This window comes from Chiloscyllium plagiosum, chromosome 38 (assembly GCF_004010195.1).
Source record: "Chiloscyllium plagiosum isolate BGI_BamShark_2017 chromosome 38, ASM401019v2, whole genome shotgun sequence".
In the NCBI taxonomy this organism is placed as follows: Eukaryota; Metazoa; Chordata; class Chondrichthyes; order Orectolobiformes; family Hemiscylliidae; genus Chiloscyllium; species Chiloscyllium plagiosum.
The window spans coordinates 29,725,250-29,744,530 of record NC_057747.1 but is presented as its reverse complement, the minus strand read 5'-3'; the positions used below and the strand labels follow the sequence as shown (position 1 = coordinate 29,744,530).

The 19,281-nt window shown below is 44.1% G+C and overlaps 1 protein-coding gene across 4 annotated transcripts in view; it reads left to right on the top strand.

Moving 5' to 3' along the window:
- The first annotated feature begins 203 nt into the window (after positions 1-203).
- The window catches only part of LOC122541951 (wings apart-like protein homolog), a 207,240-nt gene continuing 188,162 nt past the window's right edge, over positions 204-19,281 (top strand). Inside the window, exons 1-3 of one of the 4 annotated variants that reach the window (XM_043679245.1) lie at positions 204-349; positions 500-589; positions 5,113-5,642. In XM_043679245.1, coding sequence (XP_043535180.1) covers positions 5,135-5,642 — 508 coding nt within the window. In that variant the 5' untranslated portion in view covers positions 204-349; positions 500-589; positions 5,113-5,134. Of the gene's footprint in view, positions 440-499; positions 590-3,211; positions 3,398-5,112; positions 5,643-19,281 lie in introns of those variants that run through there. The other 3 variants (XM_043679244.1, XM_043679247.1, XM_043679246.1) reach the window with 3 other exon arrangements.

Genomic DNA, 19,281 nt, shown 5'->3' with positions numbered 1-19,281 from the left:
CGTTGCACCGTGCGGACTACATTTCCCAGCAGAGACCACGCACCGCGCTTTCTTCTTTTGACCAGGATTTGAACTTCCCGCCTTCCGCGCTCTCTTTCCCGTTTATAAACGCAGTTTAGTCTCAGTTTGAGTTTAATATTCGGCGAACTGACACTGCAACTCCCAGCAGGCTGCGCGCCGCGCCGTGCGGCACTTTGCGACACTCCCCAGCGGACGTTGTGTAATTGGCTGAAGCTGCGCACGGACGCACCAATGAGCGCGGGTATCAGGGCTGGGTGTCACGGTGGCAGTAACGGCGTCGCGGATTGGAGCGCGGGCGGTCAGGTGACCGGGCGGTTATGGCGCTGAGGTGTTTTTTCTGTTAGAGGCGCGAGCGGGACCGAGAGGCAACGAAAGAGAAACCGGAGAGAGATAGACCAGAGAGGGAGACCGGAGAGAGGTGAGAGGGGAACAAAACCCGGGAGAGGGAGAGGAATCAGGGACTGGGGTGGGCGCTGAGGTGTTTTTTCTGTTAGAGGCGCGAGCGGGACCGAGAGGCAACGAAAGAGAAACCGGAGAGAGATAGACCAGAGAGGGAGACCGGAGAGAGGTGAGAGGGGAACAAAACCCGGGAGAGGGAGAGGAATCAGGGACTGGGGTGTGATCAGAGGGAGGGGGAGGGAGAGAGACTCCCCGGGTCAGAGCGGGGCCCACGGGGAGCCCAGTCCGGACAGGGGGAGAGAGAGCCCAGTCCGGACAGGGGGAGAGAGAGCCCAGTCCGGACAGGGGGAGAGAGAGCCCAGTCCGGACAGGGGGAGAGAGAGCCCAGTCCGGACAGGGGGAGAGAGAGCCCAGTCCGGACAGGGGGAGAGAGAGCCCAGTCCGGACAGGGGGAGAGAGAGCCCAGTCCGGACAGGGGGAGAGAGAGCCCAGTCCGGACAGGGGGAGAGAGAGCCCAGTCCGGACAGGGGGAGAGAGAGCCCAGTCCGGACAGGGGGAGAGAGAGCCCAGTCCGGACAGGGGGAGAGAGAGCCCAGTCCGGACAGGGGGAGAGAGAGCCCAGTCCGGACAGGGGGAGAGAGAGCCCAGTCCGGACAGGGGGAGAGAGAGCCCAGTCCGGACAGGGGGAGAGAGAGCCCAGTCCGGACAGGGGGAGAGAGAGCCCAGTCCGGACAGGGGGAGAGAGAGCCCAGTCCGGACAGGGGGAGAGAGAGCCCAGTCCGGACAGGGGGAGAGAGAGCCCAGTCCGGACAGGGGGAGAGAGAGCCCAGTCCGGACAGGGGGAGAGAGAGCCCAGTCCGGACAGGGGGAGAGAGAGCCCAGTCCGGACAGGGGGAGAGAGAGCCCAGTCCGGACAGGGGGAGAGAGAGCCCAGTCCGGACAGGGGGAGAGAGAGCCCAGTCCGGACAGGGGGAGAGAGAGCCCAGTCCGGACAGGGGGAGAGAGAGCCCAGTCCGGACAGGGGGAGAGAGAGCCCAGTCCGGACAGGGGGAGAGAGAGCCCAGTCCGGACAGGGGGAGAGAGAGCCCAGTCCGGACAGGGGGAGAGAGAGCCCAGTCCGGACAGGGGGAGAGAGAGCCCAGTCCGGACAGGGGGAGAGAGAGCCCAGTCCGGACAGGGGGAGAGAGAGCCCAGTCCGGACAGGGGGAGAGAGAGCCCAGTCCGGACAGGGGGAGAGAGAGCCCAGTCCGGACAGGGGGAGAGAGAGCCCAGTCCGGACAGGGGGAGAGAGAGCCCAGTCCGGACAGGGGGAGAGAGAGCCCAGTCCGGACAGGGGGAGAGAGAGCCCAGTCCGGACAGGGGGAGAGAGAGCCCAGTCCGGACAGGGGGAGAGAGAGCCCAGTCCGGACAGGGGGAGAGAGAGCCCAGTCCGGACGGGGGGAGAGAGAGAGCCCAGTCCGGACAGGGAGAGAGAGAAAGATGTGACAGAGACTGAGAGGAATGAGATGGACAGAGAGAGAGTTTGAGCTAGGGAGAGGTGGGGGTAATGAGACAGAGGGAGGGTCTGGGAGGGAGGTGGCAGGGCAAAGTAAGGGATGGGTGAGTGAGTGAGTGGGGTGGAGAGGGAGTGAGAGGACTGAGACAGAGTGAGGGAGAAGTATTAGGGTAGTTGAGGGAGAGTGAGTTGGAAGGTGAATGACAGTGGTGGGATGAGGGGAGTGATTCTGGAGGGAGTGAGCAAGGCTGAGGAATGGAGAGGGCATTGGGAGGAAGAGGGATTTGAGGGGGATAGTGTGACAGACAGGGAGATGAGTGAGTTGGTGTTGAGGGTGTAATGGAGGGAGAGAGGAAGAAATGTGATTAGAAGATGTGAGATTGGGGACAAAGGGGTGGGGAGGCAAAGTTGCCATACCAAATGTTAGAGCAGTCTTTATAGGTTGATTGAGCTACTGCTTGTGTTTCCTGTGTTTGTACTAGTTATTCCTGGTGCTGCCAGGCTATTATTCTGTGTCCATTCTGGTTGCTGTTAATTGTGCCCTTCTCATCATTAATGGTGGGGTCAGTTTCTACCTGCTATTAAAGTGACCAGTTTGACCTAATCTTAAGCCAGGGCTTTTACTTTTAGTAAATTATTTAATTTACAGTAATTAATAAATAGAATTAATCTGCTCGAGCAGAATTGTAATGACCAGTGCTGAATGTTGTTGAAAACCAAACTGGTTCATGAGTAAGCTTACCATTGTTACCCCGAACAGTTTACAGATGGCTACTGTCATGTCAAATTTGTCTATTAAAATTATAATCTGCATTTAATACAATTGTACAGTGCTGGCTGGGCTTTCCTGAATATTCCTCAGAAATCAGCAAAACCTTTTGAATGTTCAAGGATCTTTAATTTCAAGCCATACTCCTGTACAGATCTTTCATACAAAAACTGAGAAAGTGTTGGGAATTTGGCATCAAAACGAGTAAAGATTTTTTCAAGTATTTAGGAGGTAGTGCTGCACTTTGGTATTCTGGCCTGTGATTTTGGGAGAATTCTATTTGCAAATTCTGTCTGGTAATAGATGTTTCGTTTTAAATCTTTGTGTTAATGGTGCTAAGTTAAGCAGGCCATGTGATGCCTCCCTCAAACTGTCGGTTGTTATGGAAGCTGTTCTGGAGCATCCTCATGAGTTTTATTATTCTGGATGTAGGTTTGCTTGATGAGCTAGAATGTTCGTTTTCATTCCAGCCCAGCGAGCAAACCTATGTCCAGAACCTCAACCTGAGCTACAAACTTTCTCAACTTGCTAGTCTGATTATTTTATTCTCCTTTGGAGAAATTTTGCTTAGAGCCAGTCTGTTTTGACGTACAATGAAGAAGCGTTTTGGAGGACTGGAAACTGCTTCTCTGAAAGACTGATGGTCACTTGAAAATTTCAGGATTGACATGGCTAAATTTTTGTTTAAAAGGTATCAAGGAAACATTTTGTAGGTGAGTAAATGGACTTAAGGTGCAGATCATCCGTAGTCTAATTATCTTACAGAATGGACTCTAGGGTCTTGCTGGCCTAATTCAGCTGCAGTTTTTTCCTGTTAAATGGTACATGTAACATGATTTTATTTTGGATTTTATATCTGCACTATCTTCGGCTGGTGGAAGTTTTGTGGCTATTTTGCTTTTGTGACATCTCTCAGATGAAGTTTAGTGAAAAAGGTAAAGTCATCATAGACCCAGAGGACATTTTTCTCAGAGTGAACTGTTGGTGCAGCCACCACGCCTTAGGCACGGTTGAGAAGGAGAGGCCTTCATGGTAACCTCAATCAGTGCAGAAATTGACCGCATGCCAATGTTGTCACTCTGCATTGGAAACCAGCAGTTTAGGTAGCTGGAGTGACTTCAGTTATCTTGCCTGCGGAATATGCTATGTTTAGATAGAACCCATAAGCTATTTGCAAGGTGCTGCTCCAAGTTCTTTTTTTTCCCACCACTAAATTATGTTAGAGGTTATTATGGAAGTCTGTTAAACAAATCTGGTTTAGTTGGTGTTGATCATTTTTTTGAATGAGCTCTCACCATGTTGCTTTTTAATGCTTACTGTGAGAATCCACTGACTAGTGGAGTGGTACTGAGGGTGAAAAATCTATTTGAAATTCTGTTTTTAACAGCTAAGATACAGACTTAAAAAAAATTTAAAGTTTGTCACATGAGTCTGATGCTGTCATTGCTATGTAGAAACAGCTCCTTGGTGCTGTGTTCATATGTAATACTACCTACATTTCAATGATTTGGAGATGCTGGTATTGGATTGGGGTGTACAAAATTAAAAATCACACACCAGGTTATAGTTCAACAGGTTTAACTGGAAGCACTAGCTTTCGGAGCGCTGCTCCTTCATCAGGTGGTTGCGGAGTATAAGATCGTAAGACACAATTTATAGCAAAGGTTTACAGTGTGATGTAACTGAAACTGTTGGTTTCAGTTCTTTCATATGCATTGTCTGGACAAACAGGTACTAATTGTTAAAGTTCACTTGAGAATGTAACTTTTATAAAAAGTTTTGTGATTTACATATGAAAGAACTGAAACCAACATGGTCATTCCTAACGATGAGAGACTTAAGAAGCAATCCAGGTCTTTTTCAATATATGATTTCTGTTACATCACATTGGAAACTTTTGCTATAAATTTTGTCGTACGATCTTATACTCAAACTCCGGCTGCACAGACTAGAATGGAATAACCATTTAGAATGCTTATAGAGATGAGAATAGGAATAGGTGCAGGCTGCTCAGCATTTTGAGCCTGTTATTTTGTAAAACTATGGCTGATTGATTGATTGGTATCTTAATTTGATCTGTCCAATTCTTTGATATTATGACCAAACAACATCAATTTAGCTTCAGAGGTTCTGAGCTATTGTTTTGAAAATATTCCAGATTTCCACTCTTTGTGATTTAGTGTAGACTACATGTTTTACTCAGAGCATAGAATTGCCAACAATTCAACACAGGTGATGTGTTGAGATTTGTTGATGCAGGAAATGCACAATACTCGGTAGACCCAGGCATTCACTTGGGTCTAGTCCAAAAATAGGACTTTCTGAACCTGTAAAGTCAAATTATTGTACTACTTAAATGACATAAAATTAGAATGGAAGATCTAGCTGTATGTAATTTTAAAAATTTGTTTGAATTTTGTATTGGCAGGGAATATGAAAGAGGTGTCAACATGACATCAAGATATGGGAAAACCTACAGTAAGAAAGGGAGTACGAGCAACTCTAAGTTTGATGAAGTGTTTTCTGGTAAGCGAGCAAAAATAAGCACCAAATGGGGGGAAAGCACTTTCAAGGCTCAGCTGAGCCAGAAGAGACCCAACCTCAAACCAGAGCCAATGGAACAGCCCAAACGGCAGAAGCTAGAAGATGAACCGTTGGAAGATCCTTTTGGGTTCGACAGTGACGATGACTCTCTCCCTGTGTCATCCCGGAATCCAATTTCGAACAAAGGGCCTCCATCGACAGAGCCTTTGAAACTGGGGGATGGGGACAATGCAGCTTCACTGCTTGAGGTTAACAGTGTGGTTAATCGACCTGTCAGCAGGGACGCAATTATGTGCAGCAAGTTGGCACCATTGGGTGATGTTCTGCATGAAAAAGGTGCATGCAGTGCTGTGGCCTTGTCTTCAGTGTTCCCAGAGGAAATACCAGAATCTGACAGCAACTTGAACTATCTGGGTGAGTCTGTTTTCTCTTTCACCTCTTTCTACTCAATAAGTAGAATGTGTTACAATTACACACAATATTAAAACTGGCCTGAATGAAAAAGGAGGTCTTTCAATCTTATTTGGTCTTGGTGGCAGAATTGGGAGTGAGCTGGTTCAGTCTGAGGGTGGTGGGGGCATACCTGCACCCAATATTAGGAACAAACTTCTAGGATTTCTACCCAGTGGCACTGAAGGAACAGTGATGTATTTCCAAGTCAGGATGGTGGATATGTTGGATGGAGTCCCAGGTTATTGTGTTACCATGAACCTGCACCTCTTGTCCTGCTGATAGAACTGTTGGCAGGTTTGGAAGTTGCCTTTGGAGATGCTTTGGGTTACTGCAGTGCACCTTGTGGATGGTGTATGTTACAAACAAAATTCACAAGTAGACTGCTTTAGGGGTGATCTGATCTAAGTCTTCAAGATATTAACAGGGTAGATAAAGATAAACTATTTCTTCTGAGATTATAAAGCCATGGGTCATGGTCTCAGAATTAGTGCCAGACAATTTAGAGATGTTAGGAAGCACTTCTACACACAAAGGATGGTAGATATTTAGAATTATCTTCAACAAATGGCAGTGGATCAAGTGTTAATTTTATAAGGCGAGGACAGTGCGGTGCTCACTGTTACTGATGCTGTCATGGACAGATGCATCTGCAGCTGGCAGGTTGGTAAGGATGAGGTCAAGTGTTTCTTTGTCTTGGTGGGTCCCTCAGACTAGCAGCTCTGTTGTTTAGGACCTGACCAGCTCGATCAGTAGTGCTGCTGCCAAGCTACCTTTTGGTGGTGGACATTGAAATTCCCCACCCAAAATATAATTTGTGCCCTTGTCACCCTTGTGTGCTTTCTCCAACATGTGTTTAACACTGAGTACTGATTTATTAGCTGAGGGAGAATGTTACATAATCAGCATGAGGTCTTCGTACTCCTGTTTGACCTGAAGCCATACGTTTCATGGTGTCCAGAGTCAATATTGAGTCACAGGGGACTCCTTCCCAACTGTGTACCACTGTCGCCACACCTGGTGGGACAGGACTTGCAGAGATGGTGATGGTGTCTGGGTCATGGTCATATTCACAGAAGCATCCCGTAAAATGTCAGGCTGTTGCTTCACTAGTCTGTGAGACCGCTCTTCCAAGTTTGGCACTAACCCCAGATATTAGGAAGGAGGACTTTGCGTGGCTGTTTTTGCCATTGTCTTTTCTGGTGCCTAGGTCTATGCCAGGTGATCTGTCTGGTTTCATTTCTTCAAGACTGTAGCAATTGGTATAACAGGTTTGCTCGGCAGTTTCACAGGCACATTGAATGTAAAACATTGGTGTGGGTGAAGATGGCAGATTTCCTTCATTGAAGGAAATTAGTAAACCAGATGGATTTTTCTGATAATCGGCAATGATTTCATGGTCATCAGTAGATTCTTAATTCAAGTTTTCATTGATTTAGTTCCAATTCCATCATCTGTGGTAGCATTCGAACCTGGGTCCTGGAACATTAGCTGAGTTTCTGAATTAATAGTCAAACGATAAGTCTAGACCATTGCCTCCCTGATGTTACTATTGATTGTAGTTTCGCCAGAGCTACTGAATACCACGCAATCAAGTTTGGTCTTCATATCAAGTGTAGTGACTCTCCCCGTACCTGTGGAATCCACCTCTTGTCCATTTTCTGACCGGGGATCAGTGCTGTTGTTGGAATGTTGTTAAGGTCCATAGACATTTCAGTCTCCATTCCTCCAACCATTTCTTGATAACAAGTTTGTATGTACTACTGGGGCTGCTGAAGGAAACTGAGGTGGATCATTCATTCAACACTTCTGATTGAAGATTGTTGCAAATGCTTCAGCCTCATCTTTTGCAGTGGTGTTCTGTGCTTCCCAAGCATTGTGGATGGGGATACTTGGGGAGCTGAGTCCTCCAGTAAGTCGTTTAATTGCCCATCACCATCCATAACTAGATATATCAGAACTGTCAAATTAGATTTGAGTAATCTGAAGTTGGTTATGGAATTGTTTATTCCTGTCTATCACTTTCTGATTCTGTTTGGTGTGGTAATCCTGTTTTATAACCTGTGGTGCTGCTTCTGGCATGCTCGCCATCATTTCATCATTGAATCAGAGTTGATTTCTTAGCTTGATAGTGATTATACAGTGTGGCTTATACCAGGCCTTGAGGTTGCACACTTGCTGGCAAGCAATCAGTTGGTGGCCGACAGTGCCTTGTGGATATCCAGTCTTGAGTTATTAGATCTGGGCAAAATCTATCCCATTTAGCCGTCATAGTGCCACACAACTGCATGGAGAGTATGTGGGACTTTCGGGCAGGACTTCTTTTGCCAAATTGGTTGTACAGTGGTCATTAGTATCAATGCTGTCATATAGATATATGTCTGCAGCAGGCAGATTAAGAATGTGGTAACTGTGTTTTTCCCTTTTGCTTATCTTGCTATTTGCTGTAGACCCAGTCCTGCAGTTACTTGCTTTGGGGACGCCACAATCTGTTGTTGTTGAGCCACTCTTGCCGATGGAGATTGAAGTTCCCAATCCAGAGGATGTTTTGTGCCCTTGACATCTTGCTCTTGGTCTTTAATATGGAGATGAGGAAGTGCATAGTCAGTTAGAGGCTTACCTATCTTTAATCTGAGGCCATGGAGGTCAGATGTCAATGTTGAGGACTCCAGGATAGCTTCTACCTGACTAAATACCACTTGCCACCTCTGCTGCGTTTGTCCTGCTTGTGGTTCAGGACATAGCCAGGATTGATGATGATTCTGGGGCATTGCTGTTGTTTGTGGTGCCTTAGTTGATGCCATGTGGTATGTAAAATTTAGTTTTTGAGACATTTTAGCTAAGTGGCTTGCTAAGCTATTTCAGAGGGCAATTGAGAATTCCGTGCATTGTGGTGTCACATTTAGGTCAGACCATTTAACTGTTCCTCCCCTAAAGGATGGATAAAACAGGGTTTGAAGATGAATGACAATGGTGTCATCATTAGATATTTCATTCCAGATTTGTGTTGAATTCCAATTTCACTATTTCAGTGATAGGATTTGATTTGACTCCATGTTCCTAGAGCAGGGCCTGGGTTTTTGATTACTAGTCCAGCAACCATGTCACGAGGTCATTGCCCCCCATCAGATGCTATGGAGTTATTATTCGTAACTGGTTCCATAATTTCGTTACAAGTCAATGTTTTAAAGGAATCAAGAATTTGATTTCTGTTCATGAGTTAGGTATGCCTGCCTGTCAGATAGTTATTCCATTCAGCTATGGGTGCTGTCCTAGGTGAAACAATCAATCCACCTTGAGCCTGTGTTGTGATGGTTTACAATTTTAAATCTTAATGCGTTCATAGATTTTGAGAATGCGGCATTTTGTTCATCTGTTGTGGCTATGGTTAAGTGCTATTTCAGTGGAATCTGTTTATGATAAAGCTCAGTTGACCAGCGATGGTTATTATACAACTTGTATGATTTGGTTCTTGTCAAATACGTAAGACTGCATATGGTCCTCCTTCAGTAGAAGACTCTATATAAGGCAATTTTTTACCTAACCTCTGTCCTGCAAGTGCACCAAATAAGTTTTAAAGAAAAGTTAGAAACTGCTGAAAAAACTCAACAGGTCTGGTAGTATCTGTGGAAAGAAAACAGTTCATATTTTGAGTTTAGTGACCCTCCTTCAGAACACAATAAGAATTTACTTAGTTTCTCTACCAGTGTCATTGGTTCATTGGTCAAGTTGTGTGATATCCAGTAAGCTGTAATTTTGCTGGTCTTTTTACTTTGAGCTGGTACTTTCAGACACCACATGTTTTTTGTGGTGGTCACTGTCTTGTTGGAGTTTCCTATTGCTTGTTAAGGGAGATTGTTTATCCTGCCTGTAATTGATGCAAATAGATTTGTCATTGCAATTTCAGCAATCAACACACAGAATTTTGAAAATATCAGATTATATCTGCAAGAGCCTTGCTTCACCTCAAAATTGAGAGTTAGAGCTTAGAAACAGAAATAGGCCATTCAGATCCTCAAGCCTATTCCCCCATTAATGATCATGGCTGATATATGGCCTAACTCCTACTCTTGCCTTTGGCCCATATCCCTTAACATCTTTGCTTAACAAAACAGTTTAAGTTAACAACTGTTCCAGCATCCATTGTCATTTGTTGAAAAGAATTTCAAACATCTGTTGCCCTTTGAGTGTCAAAGTGCTTCCAAACACTTTTCCTGAATGGCCCTAATTGTGAGACCATTCGCCCTAGTTTTAAAGTCCCCAAGCAGTGCAAATAGTTTATCTGCCATGTCTTTTCCTGAAGACCTTGAGCAGATGGTCCTTAACCATCTAACTTCTTGAGAAAACAGGACTAACTTATATAATTTCTCCTTCTAACCCCTGAAGTACATGTATTCAGCTGATTTTGACAGTCTGAATCTTAGAAGACTGTAGGACTTTGTATGGTGCTGCTTATTTGGACAGCCTTGAGGAATTGATGGACAACCACTGACCAAAGGAAGAGTTGAGAATCTGGAGTATTAGTTTAAAGAAGTATTTAGAGCTGAAGAAATTTAATGGGGCTGAAAGCAGGGTTCTAAAGAAGGTAGTGATGATAATAGAGGATGTGTTCATTTATCATTTCAAAATTCTGTAGATTTTAGCGTCCCATCAGGTTGGAGGGTGGTAAATGTAAACTTTTTTTTAAACAAAAAGGGTGGGATGAAGGAGACTGGGCATTACAGTCTGGTTAGCCTGACATCAGCAGCAGTAGTAAGGATGGTTTTATGAAAGGGCCATAATGCTTGACAAACCTATTTGAATTTTTTGAAGATATATGTAGTAAAATAGATGAGCAAATCAAGGATTGTGAAACCAAAAGAGAAAATGCTGGAAAATCTCAGCAGGTCTGGCAGCATCTGTAAGGAGAGAAAAGAGCTGACGTTTCGAGTCTAATGACCCTTCGTCAAAGCTCTTTGACAAAAATTTTGTCAAGTATTGTGTGTGTAGGCTCAACTACCCTCCTGAGCAGTGCATTCCATACCCTCGCCACCCTCTGGGTGATAACATTTTCCTCTCGACTTCTGTCTTTAATTTTAAAGTGTGACCCCTTGTTCTTGACTAAGAGGCGCAGATACATGAACACCCTGACCATGTCTGTCATAATATTACACATCTTCATCAAGTTCCCCCTCAACCTTCTCTGCTGCAAAGAAAACAACCAAGCTTATCCATCCTGTCTTCATAGCAAAAGCACTCCATCCCAGGCAACATTCTGGTGGATCTCCTCTCCATCCCAATCCTATGCAATCCCATCCTTCCTTTAGTGTGATGACAGGAGCTTCACACAGTGCTTCTGCTGTGGCTTAACCAAAGTTCTGGGTGGCTTCAATATAACCTTCCTGCTCTTATCTGTCAGAAATGATATAAAAAGCCCTTCAGTATACATTCCGAGAAATCTGCCTCCTCAACTCTTTATACAATGATTATCTCAATTAATATTGGTGTCGTTGAAATCACTAATATTGCTATTTTTTACATGTCTTACTAGAAAGCTCTTCACATTATGCATAAGCTATTTGAATGAGGGAATCAAATGTAATATTTACAAGTCTGCTGGCTACTCAAAACTGTGGGAGAGTGGTGATGAGGACATTAATAGACTTTTATGAGATTTAGCTGAATGAGTGGGAAAATATGTGGCTGATGCAGCATTATATAGCTGATAGGTTGTCCATTTTGGTAAGGAAACCACAGTGGCAGAATATCAGGATGAAGGGTCCTGCCCAAAACATTGACTCTGCTACTCCTCAAATGCTGCCTGACCTGCTGTGCTTTTTCCAGCACCACACTATGTACTCTGATTCTCTAGCATCTGTAGTCATAATTATCTCCTATTCACTGGAGTTTAGAAGCGTGAGTGGGGATCTCATTGAGAAATATAAAATTTTGTCAAGGCTAGATAAACTGGATGCAGACATGACAGTTCCCCAGGCCAGTTGGTTCAGAACAAGGGATCACAGTCTTGGTATGCACAGTCAGTCATTTGAGATTAAAATGGGAGAAATCACTTCACTCCAGGGATCGTGAACCTGTAGAATTCTCTACAGTGGAGGGCTGTGGAAGCCAGGCTGATAAATTAATATATTTTGGGATAAAATGGATTTTGAGAAGTTAAACTTGTCAAGGAATATGGGGATAGGAAGCAGGATTATGGTTTTGGGATAGAGGATCAGCATGATCATGTTTAATACCAGAGAGGACTTGGTGGCCGGAATGGCCTACTCCTGTTCCTATTTTCTGCGTTTCTCTGTATGACTAGGAATTTAAAACATTTTGGTGAGAAAGGTGTGTGTATTTTGAATTGGACTGAGGGGATGGTTTTAAATTGCCTTGTGAATGGGTGTAAAGCATGGATGGTTTTATTTTATTTGATGAAATCAGGAATGTGAGAAAACTGTACATTGACAGCTTTATAAGTGCTTTGCAGGATTGGAATTATTTGAAGGATAGTTGGGAACCTGGGAGTGAAAGCAGTGTGCTCTGCACTTGAAGCTTACAAAATATTGTGTGGCAGCTTCTGCATCACGTATAACTAGATGTAATGCTAACTCCAGGCATTGGTTGGCCTGATAGTCCTGAGCAGCAAAGATTTCTTTCACCTTTCAAAGAAAAATTGCTGTCTTGGGAAGGATGCTGAGAAGATTGAAGATTCTTTACTTTGAAACGGTAGAAATGTGAGGACTGATTAAATAAATTTTTTGTCATTGTAAAACTAATGATTAATTGTGAGTTCTATTACAAATCCGAATGCTTAAATATTGACTAAGTTACGTTCTGAATTCGCCGTCCCCATTGGGTTAGTGAAATGTAAACCTAAATAGATATCATGGATTTTTTTTCTAGAACTGGGACCGTACGCTGGCTCAGTAGTTAGCACTGCTGCCTCAGTGCCAGGGACCAGGATTCGATACACTGTCTGTGTAGAGTTTGCACATTCTCCCCATGTCTGTATGAGCTTCTTCCGGGTGTTTTGGTTTACTCCCACAGTCCAAAGATGTGCAGGTTAGGGTGGATTGGCCATGCTAAATTGCCCCTAGTGCAAGGTGCATTAGCCAGGGGTAAATATAGGGTAGGGGAATGTGTCAGGATGACTTACTCTTCAGAGGGTCAGTGTGGGCTTGTTGGGTCAAAGAGCCTGTTTCCATTCTGTAGGGAATCTGATCTAATCAAATCAGATTGGATTAGTGTCAATAAGGAACAAAATACTGCTCAAGGGTGAATCAGGGTACTTTGCTTCAATCTATGGAGAATGAGTACTGGTGAGAACGTCTATAGGGTATAAGCAGGCAGGGAAAAGAGTTAAGTTCTGAGTTTTATGAAGCAAGAGGTTCAGCTGAGCATGACTCAGCTCAGTTAAGAACTTGCAGTTAACAATTGGGTGCTGGAGGCAAAGGTAACCTAGGTGCAAAAGCATTCATTATGTAGAGCATTTAACAGTATTGGAAGCATTCTGTATGTAAGGTCAGTGTAACAAGGTGAAAAGTAGTCGTTATGTGAAGCCAGTTAAGGTTAAGAACATTCATTGTGTAACGATCACCCAATCAATATGTATGTTGCCTTATCTGGATGCTCCTCCTTGTAAAATAATTATATAATTCATCAAAGAACTACTATTCCAGAGAAGACCACTTGCTCGCGCTCTCTCTCTCGCTCGCGCACTCCCCCCACCTTCAGGGCTCAAAATAAAGATGGAGATAAAAATATACTGAGTCTCTGGTTTGCTTTGGGGGGGGTGGGGGGGACAACACTATCATACAGTAATTTGTTACGTAACTGTAGTTGCTGTATTGCAGCTATTAGCTTACAGGCAAAACATCTTTGTGTTCTGCTGATCTTTCAAGCCACCCATTGCATCCCTGAATCTGCTGAGTGCTGGTTCCGTGTAAAGTGTCTTTATCAGCTGATGCTGCATTTGACAGGCTTAGTAACCTCTTCTGTGTTGCTGTTCAGCTTCTATTTGTGTGTCGCATTTTGTCATTTGGAAAACTTTGAAATATAGTGCATTGATTGTGCTATAGGACATGATGCCACAGGGTTAATAGGTGAGTAATTTGAATCTCAATTCCTTTTTTTAAAAAAGCAGAAGGGAAAGCTATTCATATATACATATAATGTGCATCAAAATATGATATCAAACAGTCATGTGGTAAATTTGTATCTCCACAACAGGAAATGGTATCCGTTTCTTCCTTCACATGCAAACAGGTGTTTAAATATGCGAAATATAACCTGTTCAACTCAACCAGCTGATGCTTCTGTTCATCTTCAGGCTTGTTTATTGTCCCTTCATCTACCACCTACCTCATATTGAGCATTGTGGCAGAAACTGGGTCAATCACTGGCCCAAACATTTGGCTGTCTGAAGATGCTTCTCTCGCTTTAGTTCTACTTTTAACCTTTGAATTTGAGCCCCCTTTTTCCTGACTCAACTGCAAACTGATGAAACTCTAGAAAGTTGCAAGCAGTCAAAATCTCACAAGTGACCAGGAGTAACAGCTAATCTGTTTTATTGGAAGTTGGCCCAGATATGGGAATAACTCTGAAAGATCCCATGTTAGCATTTGCAAAGGTGCAGTTGCACTCCATCGTGGTGGAACCCTGAGGAGGAAAGCTTACTTGAGAAGGGATTTTAGGAAAACTTCTGCAGCTGAGTTAGATGGAATGAATAAGAGACTAAGCAAGTTAAGGAGGGAGTTTGGAAGATGGCAATAACTGGTAAAGGGAGAGAAAGGCAAGGTGCTGAAGTCCTGAGTTAGAAAGGTGCAGAGAAGGAGGCAACAGCCAAATGGTGTTATTGCCAGACCATCAACCCGAGAGTTGCTGGTTTGCAATACAGAGTGATGCTGAATGCATGTGAAGAGGAGAAAGTGAGGTCTGCAGATGCTGGAGATCAAAGTTGAAACTTTATTGCTGGAACAGCACAGCAGGTCAGGCAGCATCCAGGGAACAGGAGATTCGACGTTTCGGGCACAGGCCATTCCTGAAGAAGGGCCTGTGCCCGAAACGTCAAATCTCCTGTTCCCTGGATGCTGCCTGACCTGCTGTGCTGTTCCAGCAATAAAGTTTCAACCCTGAATGCATGTGAACCATTCCCCTACCAGCTGAGATATCAGGGGCAAACACTCCACTGGTTGGAGAAGAATTTTCCACTGGAATCATACTGGGACAGGCTTAGTAACCTCTTCTGTGTTGCTGTTCAGCTTCTGACCTTGTGTTGGAGGCAGCTGAAGATGTTTTGCAAACGATTTGAGTTCCTCTCTTCAGCTAAACATTTATTAATAACTGTTGGAATTGGACATTTTCGTGAAATTATTTAAAATGTTATGCAATAAAACTGAAATTACCTCTAATCAGTCTGCAACATATTTGCCACAAACCTGCACCTATTTTTGTCTCTTCTGTACATGCAGCTACCATTCCTTTGATTTGCCTGATCTAAGGTATTTATAGAAGTTGTAAAATGTTGAGGGTCCTACACAGACTTTTGTGGAACTCTACTAATCACATCAGACGATCCATTTATATGTACCCTATTTTGGGCGGCACGGTGGCACAGTGGTTAGCACTGCTGCCTCACAGCGCCTGACTGTGTGGAGTTTGCACGTTCTCCCCGTGTCTGCGTGGGTTTCCTCCGGGTGCTCCGGTTTCCTCCCACAGTCCAAAAGATGTGCAGGGTCAGGTGAATTGGCCATGCTAAATTGCCCGTAGTGTTAGGTAAGGGGTAAATGTAGGGGTATGGGTGGGTTTCGCTTCGGCGGGTCGGTGTGGACTTGTTGGGCCGAAGGGCCTGTTTCCACACTGTAATGTAATCTAATGTAATCTAATTTTCTGGCAGGTGAGGTATTTGAATTTTTAAGGCAGAGATTGATTCTCGTTAGACAAGGGAATCAAAGGCTATCATGAATAGTTGGGAATGTGACTTGAGTCCAGAACCAAGGGCACAGCCTAAGGATATGGGGTAGGGCTGAGATGAGGGAAAATTTCTTCATCTAAAGAGTGGTGAGCTTGTACAATTCTCTGCAACAGAAAGCAGCTGAGGCCTAAGCATTGAACGTTTTCAAGAAAGTGAGAGATAATTCTCTGGGCTAAAGCTGTCAAAGGATATGTGGAGAAGGTGGAAACTGTGTACTGAGTTATGATCAGCTATGATCATAGAGTCATAGAATATAGAAACAGACTCTCCCGTCCATGCCAAGCTTGTTCCCAAACTAAATTAGTTCCACCTTCCTGCATTTGGCCCACATTCCTCCAAGTTTTTCCTATTCATGCACTTATCCTAATGTCTTTTAAGCATTGTAACTGTACCTGCATCCATCACTTGCTCTGGAAGTTCATTCCGCACACACTCTGTCTGTGTGTGTATGTGTATGTGTGTTGCCCTTTATGTCTTTAAATCTTTCTCGTCTCACTTTAAAAATATGCTCCTGGTTTTGAATTCCGCCAGCTTGGGAAAGGGCCTTTGCTATTCATTTTATCTATGTCCGTCATCTTTTATAATTCTCTACAGACAACTAGAACAGCACACAGCACTCCAGATGAGGCCTCACTAACGCCTTGTACAACTTCAACGTTATATCCCAACTCCTATACTTGAAGGTCTGAGCGATGAAGGCAAATGTCCTAAATGCCACCGGAACCACCCTGTCTACTGTAACGCAAATTATCAAAGAATAATGTATCTAAACCCTCTTCAACACTACCCAGGGCCCAATCATTAATTGTACCAGTCCTGACTTTGTTTTACCAAAATGCAATATTGAAGGGTGGGACACGGGGTGTTATGACCTCCTCCTATCTTTGTTTTCAAGTGGAATTCAGAGCATAGCAGCAAAATAAAACTGGGGAAATTGAGTGTTGTCTTTTTCGTGAGTACCTCCTGCAAAGAGTTTATTACCATGTGGATTTTTTTTTCGTAAAAAGGAATTGTGATTCACTTTACTTTTAAAAGGTCAAGTCACCTTTGGAAAAGCACTGCTCTTTGGAGAGGTGATTTGTTAACTTTTGATAGACAAATGGATCGAAGGGACATTGGGCTACAGGTTGCCTAGCTATAACTTTTGTACTGAGTTTGTTTTGCTACAAATAGTTACAATTGAAATGCGACCTCTAAAAGCAAAGACAGCACTTCCCCTCCCTGTTTTGTGCACAAGCTTGAAATCTAAATACTGAGTTTCATATGCTTGGTTCAGTTTGTATTTGGTAGCCATTTCTCGGCAGTCCTGTTTGAGTGCCCAGAGTATCGGTGAAGTCAAGTGAGTGTGGGAGTGTATGTCTCTGGGGTGGCGGGGGGGTGTTGAGTGTCAGAGAGAGAGTGAGTGTGAAATAGTGTAAGTCTGTGAGAGTGTGTGTGCGTGCGTGCGCGCGGGTCTGTCTGTGTGTGTATAGTGCAATGGTGGTCATGCACCCAAGCTCCCGGTTGAGGCCCTCCCTATGGGTACGGAACTTAGCTTTCAGCCTCTGCTCGGCCACTTTTCGCTGCTGCCTGTTCCAAAGTTCATTTTGGAGGATGGTCACCCAAAGGTCCGAGGTCGAATGTCCTTAACTGAGGTTCTCTCTAACCAGTCTCCCAGTAACACTTTACTGAAGTCCATATAGATAATGTCCACCACTCTGCCCTCATTAATCCTCTTTGTTACTTTTTCAAAAGACTCGCTCAAGTTTGAGAGACATTATTGCCCCTACACACACAGCCACGTTGACTCTACTTACTTAGTCCTTGCCTTTCCAAATAAGTGTAAATCCTGTCCCTCAGGATTCCTCAACAACTTGCCCACCACTGAAGTCAGGCTCACCGGTGTATTGTTCCCTGGCTTTTCTTTACCACCTTCATTAAATAATGGGGGGGTGGAGTGGTGGGGTCAACAATACATCCTAATAAGGTGACCATCCCTTTCTTATTTCTCAGTTCCACCAAAATAACTTCCCTGGATGTATTCCTGGGAATATCCTCTCTCAGTACAGCTGTAATGCTATCCCTAATCAAAAACGCCACTCCACCTCCTCTAGAACATATTAGCTGTAGTCTCCCGGGTTCACCTCAACTCGGCCGCTGCTCCCACTCAAATGCCTCTCTTGCCTGTGTTTCTATCCTTCCTATAGTATTTGTATCCCGGAACATTAAGCTGCCAGTCTGGTTCCCCACCCTAAGCCATGTTTCTGTATTTGCTACGATATGCCAGTGCCATGTTCCTAACTATGCCCTGAGTTCATCTGCCTTCCCTGTTTGGCCTCTTGCATTGGAATGAATGCAGTTTAATTTATCAGTCATACCTTGTCTGCTTTGTTTTTACCTGTCCTGACTGTTTGAGTCGCTTATTTTCTCAACTGTACCAGTCTGTGCTTGATCTCTTTCTTCAGTATCTTGCTGCGCCCACACCCCCCCCCAAAAAAAAAAGATATTACTACCCTCGGTGACCTTTTTTTTAATTCCTGTCTCACTTTGTATAGTCTCCCTTCAGAATCTTATCCTTTTCCCTTCCTATGTCGTTGGTACCAATGTGTAGAATGACCTCCTGATGGTCCCTCCACTTCTATAATGGGGAATGTATGTACATCCTGTCCATTAGTGATTGTGCAATTTGATTATATACATTGAAAACTTAACTAAATGTTGACGTGACTTGGGATTTTGCAGGTGAGATATCGAGTCAGTTATACAGTACAGAAACAGACCTTTCAGTCCAACTCCTCCAGATATCCTAAACTGATCTAGTCTGATTTGGGAGGAACAATTCCACTTGGCGGAGAAATCAGTGACTGGGGGCATAAATCTAAAGTAAGGAACGGAATGGCCCTGGGGGTGTGTGATTCCAACTGATCTAGGATTCTCAAAGAATTGGATAATGTTGAACATGTCCAGCTGTATTTCATCTTGTCCAGCAATGTAGGTCAAGTTACCTCAACTGATTTGGGAAACTGGACTAATTGACTTGTAATTGATACAGTTCTTCTTAGAATGGTTACACCATAGAGTGTGGAAAGCATCTCTCTTTTTGTCAATACCTTGCCTTTTCATTTGCATTTCTTACTTTTTTGCAGATAATTAGCCAATTCCCTTTCTTCAATTCATGACCACTTTAGAACACGTACTGACAAAGGAATATTTAATAGTAGGACAGTCAGGGTGTATTCCCTTCCTTCCCCTTCATCACCTCTCTTCCCTTCCTCCACTGCCTCTCCTGTTTTCCCCCCTCCCAACCCAGCCTTTCCTTCCTTCCTTCCTTCCTTCCTTCCTTCCTTCCTTCCTTCCTTCCTTCCTTCCTTCCCTTTTCTTTCTTTCTTTCCCTTCCTTCCTTCCTTCCTTCCTTCCTTCCTTCCTTCCTTCCTTCCTTCCTTCCTTCCTTCCTTCCTTCCTTCCTTCCTTCTTTCTTTCTTTCCTCCCTCCCTCCCCTACTCGATGTCACACTTGGTTGAACGTCTCCTGCATGTTGAGCAATCACACTCTCAACTAGCCTGTTGGGAGGCAAAGGAAGTGTATTTTTCATTGCATTATTACTGAAGCAGCGGTCCAGGTCCAAATGCAGTAAGACATGTATAAAATCTAGGTCAGGGTTAATAAATG